Source organism: Oenanthe melanoleuca, chromosome 6, assembly GCF_029582105.1.
Source record: "Oenanthe melanoleuca isolate GR-GAL-2019-014 chromosome 6, OMel1.0, whole genome shotgun sequence".
Classification (NCBI taxonomy): domain Eukaryota; kingdom Metazoa; phylum Chordata; class Aves; order Passeriformes; family Muscicapidae; genus Oenanthe; species Oenanthe melanoleuca.
The window spans coordinates 3,797,678-3,819,449 of NC_079340.1; the positions used below are offsets into that span (position 1 = coordinate 3,797,678).

The 21,772-nt window shown below is 54.5% G+C and overlaps 2 protein-coding genes across 3 annotated transcripts in view; one reads left to right on the forward strand and one right to left on the reverse strand.

The window, feature by feature from the left end:
* The window catches only part of CDH23 (cadherin related 23), a 157,787-nt gene that overhangs the window by 120,005 nt on the left and 16,010 nt on the right, over positions 1-21,772 (forward strand). The window contains 9 exon segments of the mRNA XM_056495621.1: positions 3-391; positions 476-577; positions 1,105-1,107; positions 2,068-2,217; positions 2,762-2,890; positions 2,995-3,123; positions 4,082-4,309; positions 19,662-19,883; positions 19,965-20,084. Coding sequence (XP_056351596.1) covers positions 3-391; positions 476-577; positions 1,105-1,107; positions 2,068-2,217; positions 2,762-2,890; positions 2,995-3,123; positions 4,082-4,309; positions 19,662-19,883; positions 19,965-20,084 — 1,472 coding nt within the window.
* VSIR (V-set immunoregulatory receptor) lies at positions 7,681-18,654 on the reverse strand. 2 transcript variants are annotated; one of them, XM_056495627.1, is made up of 7 exons: positions 18,069-18,654; positions 12,746-13,186; positions 12,109-12,156; positions 10,861-10,968; positions 9,667-9,694; positions 8,583-8,767; positions 7,681-8,368 (listed from the first exon to the last, which is right to left on the reverse strand). In XM_056495627.1, exons 1-7 carry the CDS (start codon positions 18,238-18,240, stop codon positions 8,331-8,333), a joined length of 1,020 nt encoding a protein of 339 aa, XP_056351602.1. In that variant the 5' UTR covers positions 18,241-18,654; the 3' UTR covers positions 7,681-8,330. The 2 variants fall into 2 exon arrangements, with proteins under 2 accessions (XP_056351602.1, XP_056351603.1); XM_056495628.1 differs by having other exon boundaries at positions 8,583-8,771.

Sequence of the window (21,772 nt, forward strand, 5' to 3'; positions counted from 1 at the left end):
AGGGAAAGGGGGTCTGGTGAGCTACAAAATCGTGTCGGGCGCGGAAGGGAAGTTCGAGATCGACGAGAGCACGGGGCTCATCACGACCATCGAGTACCTGGACTACGAGACCAAAACCAGCTACCTGATGAACGTCTCTGCCACGGACCAAGCTCCCCCCAACAACCAGGGCTTCTGCAGCGTGTATGTCAGCCTGCTGAACGAGCTGGACGAGGCCGTGCAGTTCTCCAACAGCAGCTACGAGGCCGTGATCATGGAGAACATCCCCCTGGGCTCCGAGGTGCTCCGCGTCCAGGCTCGCTCCATCGACAACCTCAACCAGATCACCTACAAGTTCGACCCCAACACCAACCCCCAAGCGCTCTCCCTCTTCAAAATCAACGGGATCACGGTAAGCAGCCACAGTGTGGGCCCTCCTGGCTTGCTGTGAGCTCTGGTTTTGGTGGCCAACACAGCTGTTGCTCATGCTTGGCAGGGTGTGATCACGGTCAAAGGCCAAGTGGACCGAGAGAAAGGGGATTTCTACACCCTGACAGTGGTGGCTGATGATGGAGGACCAAAAATTGACTCCACAGTGGTGAGTAGCTTCTCCCAGCTTCCCCACCATCCACTGTCAGCCTCAGATCACCTCCCTCTCCCACCTCTGCCCTAGCTGAGCTTTCTGCTCCTGCTTCATGGGTCTGCAAACCCTGATCTGGGGGAAAACCTGCTAAAACAGTTTGAAGGAGGTAAATTTAGGGGCCTAAAAATACTCCACAGTGGTTTGTGTTTCAGAGAGTTATATTTAGCAGTTTCACAGGCAGTGGGCAAGGGGTGATTTGCATTTCTCTGCTGAGTGCAGGACCAGCCCATGGGTGTGGATGCCCTCTGCTCTCCACACAGCACCGTGCTCTTATCTGAGCCTTCCCCAGGCAGATATGCCAACCTCATCTAGGAAAAAACAAAGGGATGCCCCAGAAGTGGAGCCACCAAATCACTGCAAAGGGACACCCATGACCCCTGGTACTGCTGTGGTAGGACGCAGGGTTAACCCACACTTCCTCATCCCTCACTAACTCCTCGTTGTTTGTGTTCTCTGTTTCTCCCTCTGCTTTCCTCCAACAGAAGGTAAGCATGTCTGTCGTGCTGGGGACCAGAATCCCTCCCAGGGTCCACACTGAGTTGCAGGGTGGAGATCTCCCACCAGCACCAGCCTCCCCACCACCCCCAGGACAAGGGGCAGCCCTGGGAGCTGGATCCCAGCTCCCTGATCCGGCACTCGGGACAGCAGCTGCAGTGGCTGAATGAGCTCTCCCTACTCCTGGCTCTGTGTTTTGAATTCAGCAGCAACAATAACTGAATCACCCCCGGGCTCATGGCTCGCTCCCCAGCTTCCTCCAGGGATGTTGTCGCATTCAGCCTGGCCGCACCTGGGAGCTTGGGGCGCCTGAAAATAAATCCCCGGGAACAGAAAGGCTCTTCCTCTCTCATTTCTGTGCTGCCCTGCAGCACTTGGATTACAAACTCGATGAGAGCATTTCCTCTGCCTAATTGTGGCCAAGGTGGCCAGGTCCCCTTCGAGCATCTCATGCCTCTTTCCAGGAGGGAGCTCAGGTCTCCTCCAGCTTGCTCTGGTTGAGTTAAACACATTCAGCTCTGCCCTCTTTGTGCCCATTGAGCTTTAGAGCAAATCCTGCCAGACCCTGCTGCTGTGAGCATGGATGAAATCACTGCTAGTGAAAAGTTTAGCAGGAAAGGGTCACACTGCAGCAGTCTGAGCTGCTCTGTTTGCAGCTATTTGGAGGATAAAAACCAGAGGGTGTTCCACAAAAAAATACACTGCTTGAGAGATGCAGAAGCCTTGTGCTGCTTCTGCAGCCTCCAAGCATCTCTCCTTCTCATCCTCCTTTGCAGAGAGGGATGCTCCTGGGCTCAAACAGCTGCATCATTCCCTCGGGGGATGGATGACATGCTGTTAACACCTCGGAGGGGTGTGGTGTGTTGGTGGGGTGCCAGGGTGGCTGTCCATGCTGGGTGGGCAGGACTCTGGCTCCTGTCCATGCCCTGAGCCCCGTGCTCCTCTCACAGGTGACCATCACAGTCCTGGACGAGAATGACAACAGCCCCCAGTTCGACATCACCTCTGACTCGTCTGTCAGCGTGGCCGAGGACAGCGCTGTGGGCAAGAGGGTGGCCCTGGTCCTGGCCCGAGATCCAGATGCAGGCAGCAACGGCCAGGTAGGAAGGGAGACATTTGGTTGCAGAAATTCTCCTCCCAACCCCTTCTCTCTGCATCCCTGTTAGAGGAATGGTCAATAATGCCAGCCATTTTGGTGGGTTGTGCAGTGAGTACCAACAGTCCTCAGTTAAGGCAGTAGGAGAGGTAAAAATTCATCCTTGGGCTGTCTGGGGCAAAGAGCTCTGTGGAACAAGTGTCAAAGGAGCCCTGCAATCTGAAAACCAGCTGTGGCCTCTCCCGCCGTGAGGGCTGGCAGAAAAATCCATGGCAGGCTGAGCAGGAAGCTCTCTGACATTTGCTATTTTCATTACCTCGCAGACGAGCATTAATGAGGTCCCAACACCCTTAATAACAAAAATTGCTGGCAGCACGAGAGCTGTGGATGCGATGGAGGTTGCCCCAGTTTGCTTTGGGGCGGCTGGACCTTTCCAAAGAGACATCTCGGGGGGACGCTGGATATATTTTTGTCTGGTCTCCTTTTTCTTCTTCCTCCTCAGCATCACTCTTCCCTGCCCTGCTTTTCTTCCCCTGTGATGTTTCCAGGTGACTTTCTCGCTGACATCAGGGAATATCGGCCGGGCGTTTGAGATCCGTACGACCAACGGCACCTACGGCGAGGTGTTTGTGGCACGGCCGCTGGACCGGGAGCTGCTGGATCACTACACCTTACGGGTCAGCACCAAACCACCCCCCTCACCCCTCGGCCTTCTGGTTTGTTTTCCTGGTGCTGTGAGCTTCAAAGTGGCGCTTTTTTCCCCCCTTGAAAATCCGCGCAGATCCAAGCGTCAGATGGCGGCATTCCTCCGCGGAGGAAGGAGCACATTCTGCGAGTGAACATCCTCGATGTCAACGACAACCCCCCTGTCATCGACAGCCCCTTCGGCTACAACGTGAGCGTGAGCGAGGTGAGCGCCCTGCTCCTCTCCTTCCACCCTCCCAGGGTCGGGTCTGACCACAAGGCCAGCGGGGACAACGGAGTTTCCCTTGCAAACGTCACCCTTGGATCATTTCAGGATCAGTGACCCCGTGCAAACCTCATCTTTGGTCATTCGATGGTCGGCATCCCCTTGCAAACCTCACCTCGGGTCATTTAAGGATCAGTGACCCCTTGCCATCCTCACCTTGGGTGGTGGAAGGGTTGGTGAAAGCCCTCACTAATGATCTACTCCTAGTTTTGGGCTAGGAAAGAGCTCTAAGAGCAGCTTTAGCCCGTGAGGCTGCAGGGACCAGCAGGAAGGATAAGTGGCTACACACCCATGGAAATGCCACCAAAGTGACACGGGAGACGGTGCAGTGCAGAATAAGAATGGCTTTCAGGAAGCAGCTTAGCAAGGGCTAGATAATTAAGCAATAAAACACAATCAGGCGTGAGAAAAGACAACTTATTTCCTGACAGTTTAATTCCTGGACTGAGGCAGGGGGGGATTCTCAATTTGGTGATGAAAAATGAAATATGAGTAATAGCCAGTGCCACTTAGCTGTGAGGAACTGCTGCTCATGATTTATAGCTCAGCATTACGGATATTGCCCTGTTAAGGTTTTCTTATCTATTTAATACATGTTCAGAGCAGGTTGAAGAAGGGAATTTCTGTTATGATTTTCCCCATAATGGGACTATCCAAAAATAATTAGCCGAGCTCCGGGTCCATTACACGGCCTTCACCTTTGCACACACTGCGGGTTTTATGCTCTTCCAGGCTGTGCCAGACTAGATAAGACCTAATGTGCAGCTTCCTGCTGAGCTGACGGGTGTTGGGGCGGCGAGTTTGGAGCCTCGAGCGCGTCAGTGCCCTCCCTATATTAGAATTAATCGCGTTACTAATTAGGCGTTTTGCGCGGGATTCACGCCGCGCATCTCCGCAGAACGTCGGCGGCGGCACGGCGGTGGCCCAGGTGAGAGCCACCGACCGGGACACCGGCCTCAACAGCGTCCTGTCCTACTACATCACCCGTGGGAACGAGGACCTGACCTTCCGCATGGACCGCGTCACCGGCGAGATCGCCACGCGGCCGTCCCCGCCCGACCGCGAGCGCCAGAGCTTCTACAGCCTCGTGGTCACCGTGGAGGACGAGGGCAACCCCTCCCTGTCGGTGAGGCACCGAAAATGGCACGTTCAGGGGCAGGATGGGGCTGTGGGAGTGGGTGGGGAAGGGAGGAAAGCACAGGGTGTGGCGTTTCGGTGACTCAGGGCCCAAATTTGCTGTTGCCGTATGAAGGGTTACGGAGCAGCGAGAGAACACGGCAACAAGGCACTCTCTTGCTTGGTGTAAGAATGAGCAGTTTATTGAAGGAAGCCATGGCTTTAAATAAGACAGTTTGTGAAAAACAGAATACAGGCAGTTCATTGGACAGAGAGACCTTTTCTCCCTGGCTTTCCCATGGATCCAGCAGGTGTTTATCTCTGTTATGAGTCTTTCTCTTGTGTTTACAGTAAAGAAAAAGTCTCTAGCCTGGGAAAAATCCTGCCTGGAGCTGAGAAAGTTTCGAGGCCTGAGAAAAAGACTCAGAACCTGAGAAAAAGACTCAGAACCTGAGAAAAAGGCCTGGCTGAAATGAGCCCAGGCCTCCAGCAGTGTCCACAACCTGCCACGCACAGATTTGGTTCAGGCATCTCTCGATGCCTGGTCCTGCAGGAGCCTCCCTCTCAGACATTCAGCAGGCTTTATCTCCCATCTCCAAATGTAAAAAATATGAGCATCCCTGTGGGGAAGTGTGCTGGCTGCTGCTGCCCTGCTCACAGGCTCTCCTAGTGCTGGGTCTGCACACACCAGCACTGAGCAGCAGCTCAGCCACAGTTTCATTCAACACTGACACATGTGTCTGCTGTGCTCCTTGTGGATGAGAAGAGCTCTGGTGATTTTGGAGTGCCAGGACAAGGGGGAAAGGCCTCAAACTGAAAGGGGGTTGATATGAGAGCCCACCCATCATCCCATGGTTTGGGGAAGTGACTCTTGCTTGGTTCGTTGTTTGTGGCTCTGAGGATGGCTCTGGCATGGGAGAGTCAAAAGAGCAAATGCCATGTGGGGCATTTTGCAGTTCTGGGTGCCTTCTGACACCACATCCCTGCAGAGAGGTGAGACAGCACCCACGTGCACAAATGGTGAGACAGGCTGACACCTTGCATGACACTGCCATCCTTCCTGTCCCCACCTCCACCTGCTATCTCTCACCATCTCTCTGCTCTGCCAGCAGAGCTCTGCCTGCAAAGCCCTGCTCTGCATTTTGATGAAACAGGTCACAGCCAGCAGTGCAAACTGTGGCTTTGATTCTCACTCCAGGCTTTGCACTCCCGCCCGCTTGGTTCACACTCCAGCTTCTACATCACAGTGTTTTGCATTCGTTGTGTTGTCACTGAGGCTTAAACCCAGGCAAGTCTCTTCCTCCAGAGTGAGGAAAGGCAGTTTCAAGTGGCTGCAGCACACAGTGCCACCAGCTCCTCCTTGTCCCCACGGCTGTGGGAGCATCGCTGAGGAATGCCGTGTGCTGAGCTGGCAAATCCCGTTGCTGTGGCAATGGCCTCTTCCCTTCCTGGAGCCAGCCAGGACAAGTGGCACAGCTTATCACTGCCAGGGTGGCGTCCCAGCAGCCCTGCCTGTCCCCAGAGCCTCTGCAGCGTGCCCACCATGTCACGAGCACACGTCGTGCCAGCAGCAACAACCCAAATCCCAGCGGCACAAAGTGCCCAGTGACCCAATTCCTGAGCAGAGAGAAGAGTTTTGGCCCTTTGCAGAGCTTGAGGACGCTCAGGTCTTGTGAAAGGCTGCTGGGCGTGTTGCTGGGTGCCTGCTGGCCTCGTGCCTGGGTGGGGAAATGATGTCTGTCAGGGGCTTGCTGCCTGCCAGAAACTCTGCTTTCACAAGGAGCCCCAGGCTGATGCAACAAAGCACAAAAGGGGGTGATTGTTTGCAATTTGTACATCCATCCATGGGTTTTGAGGTTTGGCCTCCTCGGTGAGGGAGACAGAGCTGGGAGAGGGCTGGGAAGTCCTCACTTGGAAGTGGTGGTCTGGGATACCTAGGACAGCAAGGCAGCAGGGAAGACTGGGAGAGAAGAATCTCTTGGGAGCTGGAAATGCAGGAACAAAAGGATAAAATGCTGCTGATAAAGGGAAAATGTTTTCATTTAAAAAGCACTGCAGGAGGAAAAAACCCTTCCCAAGCTGGAAAGTGTGTGGGAATTGCAGGAGTCAGCTGGGTGCTGTCTGCCCCTGGGGCAAGCCAGCAGCTGCACCTCTCCAAGGGCTGGCCCTGCTCCAGAGTGGCCAGGATGCTTCCTGCAGCAGCCCAAGGGAATTGCAGCAGCCCTCTGCACTGGGGTACAGGGATCCTGCTGGCACCCACAGCCCCAGCACTGGTGTTTCCAGCAGGCAGGGTGGATCCTCACTGCCCAGATGTTCACCTTCACCACCAGCATCTGTGTCATCTTCTCCACACACACAGTGCCAGGACTCTTGCTGCAGAATGTGTGGAAGCAGTTTCTTCTCTCTCCTAGAAGTCTTTAGTTTTCTTCTGGAGGGAAAACTGATGCCACACCAGAGCCTCTGGCAGAGAGCATATCCTGAAAAATGGGGTTTCCAACAAAGCTTGGTTCTGTCATCCAACAGTGCATTCCTTAGGGAACAGAGTGACTTGGAGAGGGTTTCCAAGCCGTTAAGACCTGCAGGCAGGCAAAATCCCAGCGTGCCTTTCCAGCTGGAGCTGCTGAGACAGGGAGAAAGGAAGTGCTGGAGGCACCAGGCGATGGGGACGGGGCTGAGCCGTGGGTGGCACAAATCCCGTGCTCTGGAAGCTCCATGGGGGTGTGGGTGCTGGCTTCTCCTTCATCCCTGAGCTACTTTGAGGGTGCTCCTGCTGGAGCCAACGCTGGGTTAATCAAATCCTGCAGCTGCCCACTCCAGAGGCAAACACTGTTCCTTCCAGCCGAAATTCCTGCGCTGCCAGGGATGCTCCCTCTGCCTGGCCACACTGCCTGCTCAGATCTGGCTCTGTTTTGCTATGACTAATGTTTATGTTTGTCTCGTGGCCATTTTTTTACCCACCTTACAACAAAAAAGAAACAAGAGAAAAAACAAAACAAAACAAAACAAAACAAACCAACAAAGCAAGCTCACTCTGAGTAACAGCGTCTGCCACAAGGTTTGATATCATCACCGGGGCTGAGTCACGCTGGAGTTTCTTTTGGATAAGCCATGCCAGATGCTGTGTTCAGATGCTGCACCCACGTGCCCCAGGGCACCACAGAGCCCTCTCACAGTGGCCCCAGCTCTGGCTGCTCTGCTCTGGCCGTGCTGGCCCCAGCAGGGCAAGGGGAAGCCATCCTTAGCATTTCCCACTCTGCCCCCAGTGCCTCCAGCTCCCCACAGGGGCTCTCAGCCACCTCACAGCAACACCCTCCAGATGAACTTCCTAATTGACAGGCATTTAAAAAAAATAAAAAAAGCAAAAAACCAAAACCATAAACATCCTTTTTTTCCCTTTTAATCAGCACTGATAATGAAACAAACAGAAAGATAAATTGCCCTTATCCCAAGCCAAGGATAAAACCGCAGCAGAAATGAGGCTCCTCCCAATGTGTGTCCTTGCTGAAAAGGCAGCAGCATCACAAGTCCATGGCCATTTCTAAAGGCTGGTAAGGAAAGAAGGCTCTGGTGGCAGCAGGGAGCCTCTCCCCTTCCTGTTTTGCAGAGAAAAAGGTAGTACAAGGTTGGCTGGTGATCCTGTTTTGTTCCATGCTGAATAAAGTATTTTACCATCCACTCCCAGAGAGGATGTTCAGTCAAGGATCCAGAAAAATGTTGATGTTGCAGAGCTCAGACCCTGGCAATAAGTTAATCCTCAGGGAAGTCTGCAGGTGCAGGACATCCTTCCATCATCCCCACATCCTCAGCTTTCAGCCAGTCTGTGAAACGTGAGCAGTAGAGAGCCACGCAGTTAAAAATCGAGATCCGAGCAGGAGAGGTTCGCTTCCAGTCCCAGAGCAGTGGCAGGATGGGAGAAAAGGGCAGGAATCCTGCACACAGCTTCATTTCCTAAGGCATTGCTGCCCCTGGACCTGCCACTCTCCTGGGGCTGTTGTCTTGGGCTGCAGGATGTGTGGTTTCCTCTGGGGTCTTTAGGCTTTCAAGGAATTAGGTGAGTCGGGAACAGGATCTGGAAAAGGGCACAGCAGGGATATCAGCCCAGCTTACAGCTGAAGGGATGTCATTCCAGGAAGTGAAGCAGAGCTCTGCTTTTGGGTGGAAAACAGAGGGTTTGGGTCCCTCCCATCTTCCCACACAACACCAAGCATGCTGCTGCTATTTAACCCTTCCCATCCCACCTCTCCCGCAGCCCCCAGAGGGGCTCTGCATCCCCAGTCACTCACCCAGGGTGGGGAAGAAGCAATCCCCGGGGCCAGGGGGGGACAGGGGGGTGCTGGGCTCGGAGAGCAGGTGCCTGCCAGACTCTGAGGGCAGCCTGCTGGCCACATAGGACAGCTGGGGCCGGGGCCGTGGCTCCGCGCCCGCCGGCGGCACCGCCTCGAACACGGGGTTTTCGATGCCCTGGGCACTTGCTGTGAGACAAAAAAAAAGCATTTTATTTCTGTTTTGTTTGCCTTTTTGAAAAACCCCCAGGTGCTGGAACCCAGAAGCCTGGGAGTTTTGAACTTTCTGTGCTGCCTGAACCCCTCCCTCAAGGGAACACTGTTTTTGACTTGAGGGCTTGGAGAAGGCTTCCAGATTTGAGTGATGGAGTTAAAATCATGGGTGTGTAGCTAGAATAGAAGTGTTTGCTTTCACATGGTTTGGAATTTGGGGCTTTTAGAATATAGTAATAGATATGGGACAAGATGGAGGTTCTTGGGAGTTGTCTCCTTCCTCCTTCTTCTCCCTTCTTCTCCCTTCTTCTTCCTAGTTTTTGGTTGGATAGTTTGTGCTGCACTGCGGGTCACAGGAGTTTGGTTATTGGGTCAAAAGGATAAATAATATAGGTGTTAGCTTTTAATTGGACTGTTTAGCTTTAAAAGACCTTGTAACTATCTGGATTCAGCTTAGTTTTGCTCTCTTTTAGCTGGTAGCTGGAAGTTTGAGCATTGGGAGCAGGCAAGCAGGGCAGGGAGCAGGTTCAGGTGGTGGCACCTCAGCTGAGAGCAAATGGGGAGCCCAGTGCAGGGGGAAGGTTCAGCCAAAGTGGTTCCAGGCTCTTCCTGGGGTGAAGGGAGAGGCAGGCCCTTGAAAAACGGAAGGATGCACTTCCCACTTGGAGATAGGGAAGAGAAACAGTGATTTCCCAGAAAGGGAAAGGGCTCAGGGCGTGGGTGACAGCAGCATCCCTTTCACTCTGCCAGGCTGATCGGTGCAGGCTGCAAGGGGAATGAGGAAAGGACAAGAGCTCTGCAGGGTGTGGGGTGCAGGCTGCAAGGGCATGTGAGGAGGTGGGGAAAGCTGGGGGCACGTGGGTTTCCTTACCTATCCATCCTGACAAGCTCGTGGGCACCTGCCAAAGACAAAATGTTTGGTGAGTGCTGGCAGCACAAAGCCCAGCCCCATGCCCTGAGCCAGTGCTGTGCTCTGGTGTCTCTGTGCATCCCTCTGTGCCCTCTCCCACCTTGTTCACTCCCCAACCCAGCTTCCTCCCAGGCTGAGACCCAAAGAAGGGGAAGAGACACTTCTGCAGGCAGGGAGTGAAGTGAGGTGCAGCTGCAGTCCTCTCATGCCTGGATGCAGCCATCACCCTTCTGGGGCTGTGCAAACACCACCTGCAAACCCTTGGCTGGTGTCAGGTATTCCCTCACCCCCTTTGCTGCAGCAGATCCCACAGCCTGGCTCTGCTGGATGCCTGAGCTGGGATGCTCGAGTTTTGTCCCAAACTGCGCCAAAGAAAAGTGCTGTGTGGAAATAGCCTGGCCCATGACACCTGAGGGGCAAACCCCCTGGATTTTGACTGCCCTCTGGGGTGAAGCAGCATCCAGGTGATGCTTTGCAGGTGGAGGTGGGAGCTGCAGCCCAGGCAGTGCTAAAAGGGATGGCTGTGGAGAGCACAGCTCCCATTCTGGCACTGCGCCTGCTGCTGCTGCACAAACCACTTCTCCAAAGGAGCCACACAGCCCCCACCGAGCTGGGAGAGGAAAACCACAGGGCCCCTGCTTGCCCAAGGGCTGATGAAACGCCTCTGCCAGTTAAGGTGGTGCCCCTTTCCGCCCAATTACCGAAATCTCTGAGAGCCAAGCACGGGCAGGAGCTGGCAGCTGGCTGGGATTCGAGAGCTGGGGCAGCAGAGGGGAGACCTGGCCAGCTGCAGGTCATGCCAGGGGTCTTTTTAAAGAGAAAAAAGTGCAAGCAATGCCTTTCAGTGACTTAGAAGGCAAAGCTTCTATTTCAGGCTGCAGTGGAGGGAGGGGTGAGTAAATGAGAAGGCTCTGGCAGTGGGTGTGGAGGAGAGGGCTCAGCAGTCTCAGTGCCCTCCTGTGCCACACTCCCTGCCTGGTCCTTCCCAGGACAGCTCTGCAGGAGGCACCTGGCAAGGAGGACTTGTCTTTGGGCCACCACTCCCACTCCCTGGGGCTTGGGGCAGCCGGAGAGCTGATCCCAGTGCGGCACAGCCCATCCAGCTTTGCCAGGCTGGGGAAGCCCAGGGGATGAGCTGGGTGTCCTGGTACATACGTCTGCTGGTGGCAGCCTGTCTCTGCTTGTAAATGAGGAGCAGGATGAGGGGCAGGCAGAGGATGCCCACGATGCAGGCGCCCGTGGCCAGAGCAGCGGCCGTGATATCTGCAACACAAGAGAGCAGAGGTGAACCCTCCCATCCACCTTGGCTTCCCTGAGCCAAAATCACAGGATTGTTTGGGATGGAGGAGACCTTAAAGACCAGCACAGAGCAGCCCTGTGTTGCAATGTGGCTCCCACACACATGGGATCCACACTGGGATGTGCTTGCCAGCTGTGGAGATAAGCTCTGAGCCAGTCCTGTTGGAGCCCTGACCACAGTCCTTCACTGCTGCAGGATATCCCAAGGTTTTTGGTCTTCTAGATACGAGAGAAGCCCTGATAAAAGCTCCCAGCAACTTTGGAGAGCTGACTCTGACCCACTGCCAGCCTCAAAGTGCTCGGGTATCAAAGGGCTTGTTGTTAATTAGCCTCTGATAATTAATGTGCCCCTGGAGAATGTGACCCACAGGAAGGCTGGCAGCCTGCAGGCACATCTGTGACCATCCAGGTCCTTGTGGGATGGTTCATGGTGAGGCTGAGGGCTGCTTAAATCAAGGGCAGGTCAGCTCCTCTCCTGCACCTCCATCTGAAGAAGCAGCTTCTTGCCCCTCTGTGTTTTAGGAGGGGACATTTTCCTCTTTTTTTCCTGACAGGGCAGGGTGTCCCAGCACTTGAGACTGAAGGTTAGGGACAAGAAAGCACAGCTCGTGGGGACCAGGAGCTGCTTCCCTTGTCTGGGCATGCTGCAAGACAATTTTAGCCAAATCTGCCCATTTAGGAGCCAGAAAAGGGGGATAGAGCAACTCAGCAAGAAACCAGCTGCACAGTGGAGTGTGGGCATCTCCATGTCTAGACACAGCTCTGGGGGAGCCCCACACTGTCTGGGCACTCAAGCAAGACTTGGGTTTCCCCTGCTCGAGGCAGAGGAGGCTCGGGGTGTAGCAAGAGGTTCTTGCAGCTCCTTCTGTCCCTTCCCACCTGCTCGTGGCTGCTGAATCCTTGTTTTGGGAGAGGGATCAGGTGCTTTAGAACAACAGGGTGAGTGATCTCCAGTGGGCTTCAGGACAGCCAGGGCCAGGGGATGGGCTAAAGAAGGCTCAGCATTGGAACACCCAGCTCTGTGAGCACTGGCAGTGATCCCTAGGGAATGTGTGGGCCAGGATGGTGAGCAGCATGTTGAAAGAGGGTTTTTTTTCCCTTTACCTTTGCCGGTGGCAGTGTGAAATGTGCAGTTTTGAAGCCCTCCTTTGCCTGCAGAAGAGAACAGAAAAGCTCAGGACTCACTCAGAATTCCCACAGAACTCCCAACCTGCTGGCTGTCCTTGCCTTTTCTCCCTGGTGTTGAGAATATTGCTCATCCCGGAGCAACCCAAAGCAGGAGTTTAATCCTGGGAAGTGCTCACTGAGACCCCTGCTGCAAGACCCCCTTTGTCCATGGCAGCAGGGCCCATTGCTGACTGTGCAGCCTCTTGTTTTTTCAGTCTAAACTAAAAGTTATCTAATGCTGCAAATCAAGGCCAGGAGATGCCTTCCCCTCCCTCATGCCTCTCCCTCTGGGCTGCTGTCCCAAGGTTATCTGTGAGCCCTCACTCAGCTCCTTTTAAGTTGAGCCTTGTTTTCCTCTCTGCCAGAAGGAGGTTGAGGAAGATCAGTGAAACTATGTACCACAGATTTTACTGCATTCCAGCCCCTCTAGTTACTAAGAATTTTATTTTTTTTTTTTAAATGTTTCATCGCTGCCTACCTCTAATTCAAACCACCAACAACATCCGCTGCCCTTTGACTTGCAGCAGCCAAAAAAAAATTCGATTTCCCAGCCCCTTCCCCTGGCACCACCCACCTGGCTGGATCTGCAGCTCCACGAAGCCGTGAGCCACCTGCGCGGTGCGCGGCTTGCCGTGCCCTTCCCTCCGGACCTCCACGGCGTAGCAGCAGTAATTCCCGCTGTCCTGCAGCGTCAGGTTCATCACCACGATGTGGAAGGCGCCGTGGCGGTCGGGCACCAGCTCCACGCCGCGGTGCCGGCCCGGGGGCGATTTCTGGGAGCCGTTGTGGTGCCTGGCCAGGTCGTGGTGCAGCTCCTTCTCGGTGGCGTTGCGGACGTGCCTCTTGTCGGAGCAGCTCTGGTCGCCCGTGCTGCTGAAGTACCAGGTTTTGTAGAGCAGGTCGTGGCGCTCGGCCAGGGCGCCGCTGATGCGGCAGCTCAGGGTGACGTTCTGGCCCTCGGGGCACACGCACAGCGAGAAGGGGGTGCTGATCAGGAAAGCTGCTGCCCTTCCTCCTGCCAGGGACAAGAGGCACAGCCTGGGCTTACCCCCATGTCTTGGTTTGAAGGGCAGGTGTCTGCCAATAAAGGCTTCTCTTTGAAATGGAGAATGTAAACCCCCTCCATCCAAATTGTTATTATAAATTTGAAATTAAGGGGCTCTCAGGCAAAGATAGGGGAATTAAGAATAACAGTTCTTTACTAGGAAAATTAAAATAGAATACAGTATTACAAAGAACAATCCCAAAAATCACTGACAGAGTCAGAATCCAAGCTGACACCCGTCAGTCAGTCAGGGTGTTGGCACAGTCCCATTCAATGGTGGCTGCATCCTCCTGCAGTGGCAGATGTGGTTCAAGCCATGATCCTGTAGAAGGTGCAGTTTTACTCTGAAGGATGGTGTGGAAAGATCCAGCTTTCCTCTGGAATCCAGTGGAAAGATGGATAACTTGCTGTCCAAAATCTCAGTTTTTATCTGGGTAGGAAAGGCTTGGCTGCTCCCCTGGCTGGAGCATCTCCCAGTGGGATGATGGAATTTTATCAGTCACACAGTGGGACTGAATGGGCCAGCAGCAGATGATATCTTCCTGGAGGGTGGATGGGTTGTGGAAAAGATAAAGATGATTGCCCCAGCTGGTTTAAAGGTGGCCCATTAGCAGATAATATGTGCCAGGAGATAAAGGTCACTGCCCCACCCACTTCAACAGATGGTGACAGAATTCACATTTCTGGCCACATCTTGTATTGCAACCCAAGACACCCGAGTTTGCAGCAGAAGTGCCCAAATGAAAACCCACCACTAATGTTGGCCCTGGCACAAGGTGCCAGAGGAGCTGTGGCTGCCCCATCCCTGGAAACACCCAAGCCCAGGTTGGACAGTGCTCTGAACAACCTGGGATAGTGGAAGGTGTTGAAAATACATGATCTTGAGCTCCTTTCTAACCCAGATCATTCCAGGATTTTGTAGCAGGGCTGGGAGCACAACTTCACCTTAGAAATCTTCTCTGCTTTAAATACAGTTAAGCATCAGCAGCAGGGAGGCAGAAGCTTCTCCAGGGCAGGGAGGTGAAGGAGAATGAGAGGAGAAGCAAGGCAGCAGGGTTATGGCTTGTGAAGGAGGAAACACAAGCACTGCTGCAAAAATAAACAAAAGGAGCAAAAACAAACAGAAAGGCGGGGAGCAGGTCCCACCCTCCTTGTTTTTCAGCCCCCAGGGAAGAAAAGGGGGAACTGGCTGATGCTGGTGGGGAGCTGCTGGAAAATGAAAGTGATTTTCAGAAAGAAGTTCTGGGACTTGGGCAGGAGGCTTGGCAGGAGCAGGAGCAAGGGGCACACTATGGAAATGCTGGTCTTTCCTCAGCACGTGGATGGGGGGGTACTGCTGGGTCAGGGGAGGGAAAAGTGCAAAAACAGGAGAGGTTTTGGTGCCCTGGCCTTGCCCCTCCTTCGTGTTTGCAGAAGTGCTAACTTCACTTTGAAATCTGGAGAAAAAGCAGATTCTGGGTTTATTTACTTTAAATTACTGTGGAACAGAGGCTTCTGGGGCTGGTTTGCAGCAGAGAGGAGATGTTACCAGGACAAGATGGGTTTTGTTGGTTTGTTTTTTTTTTTAGTTTTGGTAACATCCTGTTGTGCGATTAGCTTGGCCACGTTTCGTTTTGAGGTTTCTCGCTCGCTGTATCGAGAGGGCGTCGATCACAGGCAGGGGGTGATGTGCCTGCCCACAAACATCCAGCCAGGCCAGAGGCTCCCCGCTGCTAGGCCACCCAGAGAGCATCCTCCTCCTCGAGCAGAGCCACTGTGTCACCTGTCTGGCCCAGCTGGAGAGAGTGAAACCAAAAACATGCCTTCCACCGCCTGTGGTTATCTCTGACTCTTCGGTGACGGTGCAAGAGCAGCCCCTGAGTGCTGAGGGTGCTCTGCAGGGACAGGAAAGAACATCAGCCACGTTGCTCTGGAGCCCACAGTGCCAAGGAGCCCCCAGAGCCAGGGATGGAGTGACCTTTGCCTGACCACTCGGGCTGATTGCTTCCTGCTCCCCGCAGCACATCCCCGGAGCTGCTCCGGGCCAGAGGTTCGTGTGGCCTCAGCTCAAGTCTCGTTTTCAAGCCCTGACTTCTCCTTACCCTCGGGTGCTGCTGGGGCCAGGATGCACAGCCAGGCTGGATGGGTTCTGGCAGGCAGCAGAGCAGGTCCCCCAGCTCCTTGCCAAAGCACCGAGCACAAAAGGCAAACTCGGATGTGCTTCTCCATACCTGCTGCAAGGGGAAGTGCCCCATTCACATCGGGGCTCTCCTGGGAGCCACAGGAAGGGAAGCCAGGGCTCTATTGGAGGAAGCCACACTTCCAACACCTTCCAAAAGTATCTGCGGGAGCCTTTTGTTTTCCACACACGCCCCCTCAGCCCGAGCCCCGCTCATCCCCGCACGGCTTGCGCAGCTCTGCCTTGCTGAACCATCCAGCCTCCGCCTCCGGAGCTTGATGGGAACCGTCTGGATGGAAAGGCAGCGCAGCCCACGCTCTCGGGGAGGGGCAGAGGTTACCATGTGTGCAACCTTCAGCGTTTCAGGCTTCCCTTCCTTCTCCCGAGCGGGGGAAGGCTCTCCAAAGCCTTGGAGACGAGGAGACGGCATCTGGCAAGGCACGGTACAGCCCGGAGCAGTGCCAGGACAGCTGGTGCTCCCTCCCCGAGATGTACCCCGGCTTCAAACACATGCTGGATGCCAGATGGAGCCCAGAGGAAGCATCTCCTGGTGGTGCCTTTGTGCTAAAGCCCATGGATCTTTAATCTCCTGGGCTTCTTCCGTGCCCAGAGCCCTTGGCTCCTTCCACACCCCTTTGAAGCCAGAGCTGATGGCAAACGCCAAAATAAAGCCAGATGCCCATCTCTGCGCATCTCCAGCTGGTTGGACCAGTTGAGGGCTGAGCTGAGAGCTGTTGTCTTGTCACCATCTGGTGAAGACAGAGGAGGTCTCAAGCAGGTGCCAAAAGTGCCCCTTTTCCTCTTTGGCACCTCAATAACTTTGTCTCCAGCCCTGTTGCATTGTGCAGCGCAGAGCCCAGAGCGGTGTTGGTACATCCCAGTGCTGGCATCACTCTCTTGACACCTGGGAACTTCAGACAAAACAGAACCAGAAAAAAGGTGCAGAAACCTGTGCTGCTTGGCCAACCAACAGCTTAAATAAACCAAGATTTCACACCAGATCCTGGGTCAGTGACCAAGAGCCTCTCCTGGCTGCTTCTCCTGTGTTTGATCCCCAGGTGTTTGATCTGCATTTCTGTGCTTGAGAAGTGATTTCCACATCAGGCTGCCTCTTTCCACTCTGAGGAAATCTGAGGGGATCAGGGGATGGAGCCTTTGGAGGGGCTCATCTGCTGCAGAGGAGGGGCTGCTGGAGACAGAGCTGGAGTGAGGAATTCCGCTTTCCTCCTCTTCTGGGGACTCACATCAAAGTGCCCTGAGCCCCATCATCACCGTGCTGTGATTATGCTCCAGAGTTATCAGCCAGGTGAGATCTGCAGCTCTGCAGAAGAACTTCGAGCACGAAACGAAGAGGAGAGAAAAAACTTGCTGGAGATGCCCGAGACACGTTAACAGCCCTCATCTCCTGCACCCCAGGGGCCAGATGGCTTTCCAGCAGCGGGGGTACCCATCATCCAGGCAGTGGAGGGAGCAGCCTTGCTCCTCTTCCAGCACAGCCCTGGCTCGGGGGGCGGCACTTGGGATGCGATTTTGGAAAGCCCAGCTCAGCCTCCATCCTTTGGTGAAGAGGAGCCACTTCCCCATCCACCTTGCTGCCAGCATCCCCAAGCTGGATGTCTCCAAGGGCTGCTTCTCCATCAATCCCTGCTAAAATTCGCCGGAGGGGGGTTTCAGAAAGTTTTGGCAGGCGCGGGGTTGCGCAAAGCTCAGTTCCTCTGGCGCCAGCCTCGCGTTGAACACCAGCACCCGAGATTGTTGCATTGCAGAAGGCCTGAAGCTCAGTCCCAGATGCATAAATGAAGTCATTCAGATCCCCGTGGAGATGCTGGGAATTGCTCCCTGATGCCGGAGCAAAAACGGGGTTCAATCCACGCCAGCCTTGCCGTGGGACAGCTCCGGGCGCTTTTTCTTCCTGGAGATGCGCTGGCAGAAATCGTGGAGGCAATCGCTTCGTCCCGGGAGAGAGAGCGAAGCCAAACCCCGCGCTCATCCTCCGCCTGCGACTTCCTTCTCTGGGTCATCGCCCGGAGTGGATCCGCGGTTTTAATGCCGCCGCCCCCGTTCCGCCGCCTGGCCCCGGAGCCCCGGAGCCAAAACTGCCAGCCGGGGCATGAAGCAGCCCCCTCCCAAAGCATCCCCCTGATATCAGCCAGCCCTGGGAAGCGCTCCCTGCGGGAATTCGGAGTGTGCCCGGTTGCCCAGCCGGAGAAGCTGCCCGGCACATCCCGGCGGAGCGCAGCATCCTTAGAGAGGGCATCCCAGCCCCGCTGGCACAGATCCCCTCTCTCCGCTGCCCCAGGGCTGCTGCAAGGGTCTTCTCACCCTGGGACCCCCACCCCGCCGGGGAAAAGCGCCGTGCAGCTTTTCCAGCCCGGAGTCTCCAGCGGGAGGCTGGCGGGGCAAGGGGCTGCTCTCCTTCCACGCATGTTAGATCAAAGTAGAGGAAGAAAAAAAAAAACAAAAAAAACCAAAAACAGTTCTCAGAGTTTTAGAACAGCAGTTCCCCCTGCGGCCCCTTTACCCCAGCACCGTGTGAAGCACTGGCTTGATGACCAACACACAAAAATTACAGGGGAAGAGAGCAAATAAACCAAACACCCCAGACTCCTTGTGCCGGAGCGCAGGCGAGCACGGTGCCCCGAGTGAGGAGAGTTTGTCCGGGCAGGGAGCAGAGGAAAGCGAGCTGTTGCTTACCGTGGGAAGCCAGCAGGCAGAGCGCAGCCAGGAGCAGCCCGGTCCGGGGCTTCGCTGTCCCCATGGTGGCAGGGGGACAGGGGACACCGAGGTGGCCTCTGCGGAGCCACCGCATGCTCTGAGCAGCCCCGCCGCGCCAGCCGGACTCGCACACACACACAGGAAATTTCATCGCAGCCCTGCCGAGAACGGCGAGCACCCCCCGGAGGTGAGAGGCTGCAGGGAGCACCCGCGGGTGGGGATGGCTTCGGACCCCATCCCCTTGCTGGGTTTCTCCCCTTACAGCCTCGCTTAGAGCCGCCTGGTCCCCCCTGCGTGCGATTTTGGGGGGCTAAGGAGGATGCTCGCCGCTCCAAGGGATTTGCGGGGGCTGATCTCCATCCCTTTCCTTGGGCAGGGTTGTGACTTTGCTCGTTTTCCCCGTGTTTGTGAGGATTAAGGAGGCAGAACTTTTCCCGGGATTGAACAGGCAGGTACAGGGAAGGGCTACTCAGAGCAATGCCGGCTTGGAAAAGGGGACTGAGCTTTTCCCCCCCAAAAAATGGGAGCAAAGCATCCCCCTCCTACAGAGTTTACACTCTGCCCTGAAATAGCAAAGCAGCCCCGTGGTCTGACGCATAATTCCTCCTGGAGCCTCTCTTCATTCCAAAGGCATCAACAAAATCTCTGGCTGCAGCTGGGAGCTGCCTCATTTCCAGTCAGCCTTCCCTGGAAAGTGGAGCCCAGAGGCACGGGGAGTTTTGCAAACCACAGGAAACTTTGCTGCTTGCCTGCTCTGGATCCGGAGTGTTCAGGGAAATAGAAAAGTACCTAATTACCGTGTGGCATTGTGTTTTTTACAGCAAACACAGCTGTGATGCTCCTGCCAAAAAAAAAAAATGCAACCTTTGGCTGGCTGGAAGAAATTTGTTGCTGTGGGAAAGGTGTAGGCATGGAGCCCAGACACCCCAAGGAAATGGTTTATTGTCCCAAGCCCCCACCTCTGTGCCAAGCCCTTAGGCAGAGTGGTGTGCCATTGTCACCTCCCCATCCCCAGGTGACAGCCAGGACATCCAGGTGCCCATGCAGGGCCAGCTGGAAGAGGCTCCAGTCACCAGCAGTGACATTGTGGTCAGCAGGGAGGTGGTGGGACCATGGAAGGTCAGCCCAGTTGTTCAAGATGCTCAGTTTTGTTCCTCCCCTGGGCCATGGCAGCATCATCTCTGGGTGTTTTCCATCCATTTTGCCACACTTAGTAACAACCAATGTGTCCCCATGGCAAGGCAAGGACTCTCAAGGACTCCTCCAAAGGCAGGGAGGCACAGTGGGGTTCAGTGTCTGGTTTTCCCTGTGCCATGGGCTGCTCCCTGGTGTTGCCAGTGAAAAGAGGAGGGATCCCACAGAGACACGCTTTGCTTGGGAGCAAGGGTGTGATTTAATCTCTGCACATTTGTCCCCGTACCCAGAAGCGCGTCTCAAGCCACGGCTCATTTCATTCAGAATCTGTTTGGGTCTCTTGGCAGCGTTGAGCCCATTGACCTTGGCAGATCCAGCTCCAGACACTGCCCAGAAAGTGTCTCCACGGTCCTTAACGCCGTGTCCCGTGTCCCACAGGCCACCACCACGGTGTTCGTCACCATCCTGGACGAGAACGACAACGCTCCCGCCTTCCGGCAGCCGCTCTACGAGGTGACCCTCGACGAGGGTCCCTCCACCCTCAACGCCACCCTGGTCACCGTGCAGGCCCTGGATCAGGATGAGGGTCCCAACGGCACGGTGACCTACGCCATCACCGAAGGCAACATCCTGGGCACCTTCCGCATCGACAACGCCACGGTCAGTACGGACACAGCCCCGTCCCAGGCGTGTCCCTGCCCTGCTGCCATCACTCCCAGCCGCTCTCCCCTGTCCCTGCAGGGCGAGATCCGCACGGTGAAGGAGCTGGACTACGAGATCAGCCACGGGCGCTACACCCTGATCGTCACTGCCACCGACCAGTGCCCCGTCCCCTCGCGCCGGCTGACGTCCACCGCCACGGTGAGGAGCTGGCGGGGAGGGAGGGGCGGTTGTGGCACTGTGGCCTCTCTGGGGTCAAGGAGTTCCCACTTGCTGAGCAGTTTCACATCTCCTTCCAGTTGCTTCTCCCAGCTGTGGCCGGTTTGCCCAGTTGCTCGCTCGAGGGTGTTTCAAAACAGGGTCACGCACAAAGAGATGCTCCTGGGTTGATTAGCCCAGTCAATTGGTCCTGCAAAGACATAGACAAACTCCTTTTAAGTTGTATTATGTGATGTCCTCTTGGTCCTTCCTGCTTGAAGGGACAGCAGGTAGTAAGGCGTTGCTACAGCAAATAATTTCATCTTTATCATTTCTTGTTATTTATGTGCTTTTAACATTCCCTTTCCCCTTGTAAGTAGGTTATTTAAAGCCTCTAGTCATTTTTATGTTGCTTTTCTCTGTAGCTCTTTCTATTTTCCCTGGGTCATAGTGACCTGAACTTAGAGCACTGCTCAAAGACTGGGGAAGGCAGGGGAGCAGCTCCAAAGCAAATATTTTGCAGGAATGGAGTGCACTGATTATTTTTGTGACCAAAACCAAAATCTGACGAATTCTACAGCACACCCAGATTGATTTAGTGGTCTGCAGGTGGCAGGGATGGGTTAAATCCTCTGTCTTGATTGCCATGGACCATTGTAGCTCACCCTGATATTGAGCAACAGATTTTGTAATCCCGCAAAAGGCAATAAGTTCTTGTGTGTGAAGGGGAAAAAAAAAAGGAAAAACTGAAGGGGACATACCAGTGTGGGAAATTTCTATGGATGAAATCTGTCCCCACAAGCCTGGCAGTGGGACATCATGCTTGGACAAAGGGAAAGCCTTCAGATTTGGGCATCTGATACAGCTGGGGATGACTTTGTGGGCCAGGACAGATCTGGGGTTTAACTGCAGGCAGCAGCTGCCATGTGCTGCAGGCAAAGACAGAGCTTCCCCTGCACTTGGCTCAAGCTGAGGCATGAACTTGGAAACCCCTTCAGCAACAGGCACCAAAGCCAGGGAAGATAGGAAAGAAGGAAACACCCTCCCTCCACTGCTCAAGGAGTTTGTGCCAGCAACATTTGAAAACACAGATTTTAGGAGGATTATTTGAAATCCCCAGTGATGGGAAGTCCATCACCCTGATAAGGCGTGCCAGTGTTTGTTTTCTCCACTGCTAGGAAACGGAGCAGAAACTTGGATATATTCTCTGTAAAGATTAGATTTAACCAGCAACAAATGCCCATCTGGTGGATTTCACTGTGCTTCAACCCAAGAGGTCAGAAAACGCCTCATTTCCAGTGTCCTTCTCACAACCACCTGTACCACAGGTGGTTTTGTTGGCACAAGGATGCAACCTGTCAATATTTTAAGTTTGCTCAGCATTAAGAATTAAGTATTTAATTCCTAGGTATTTAAGTAAGCATTAAGCATGTTGGAGGAAAAGGAAAAGGAGGAAAGCCAAACTCATGTCTGTGGTTTTGTCTGTCCTGCTAGGGCGTGGATGTGGAGGACATTGGACTGTTGGGTTGGGTTCCCCACCGTGGTGTGTGGCCCAGAGGTTCAGCAGCGTGGAGTCCTGTAGTGTGGCTGTAGGACAGGAATAACCAATTTTGAATCTCTGAGCTGTGAGCTGTGAGCTGGATGTGTGTCAAACCCAGAAAAGCCAGAAATACACGAGGCATTTTGCGGCA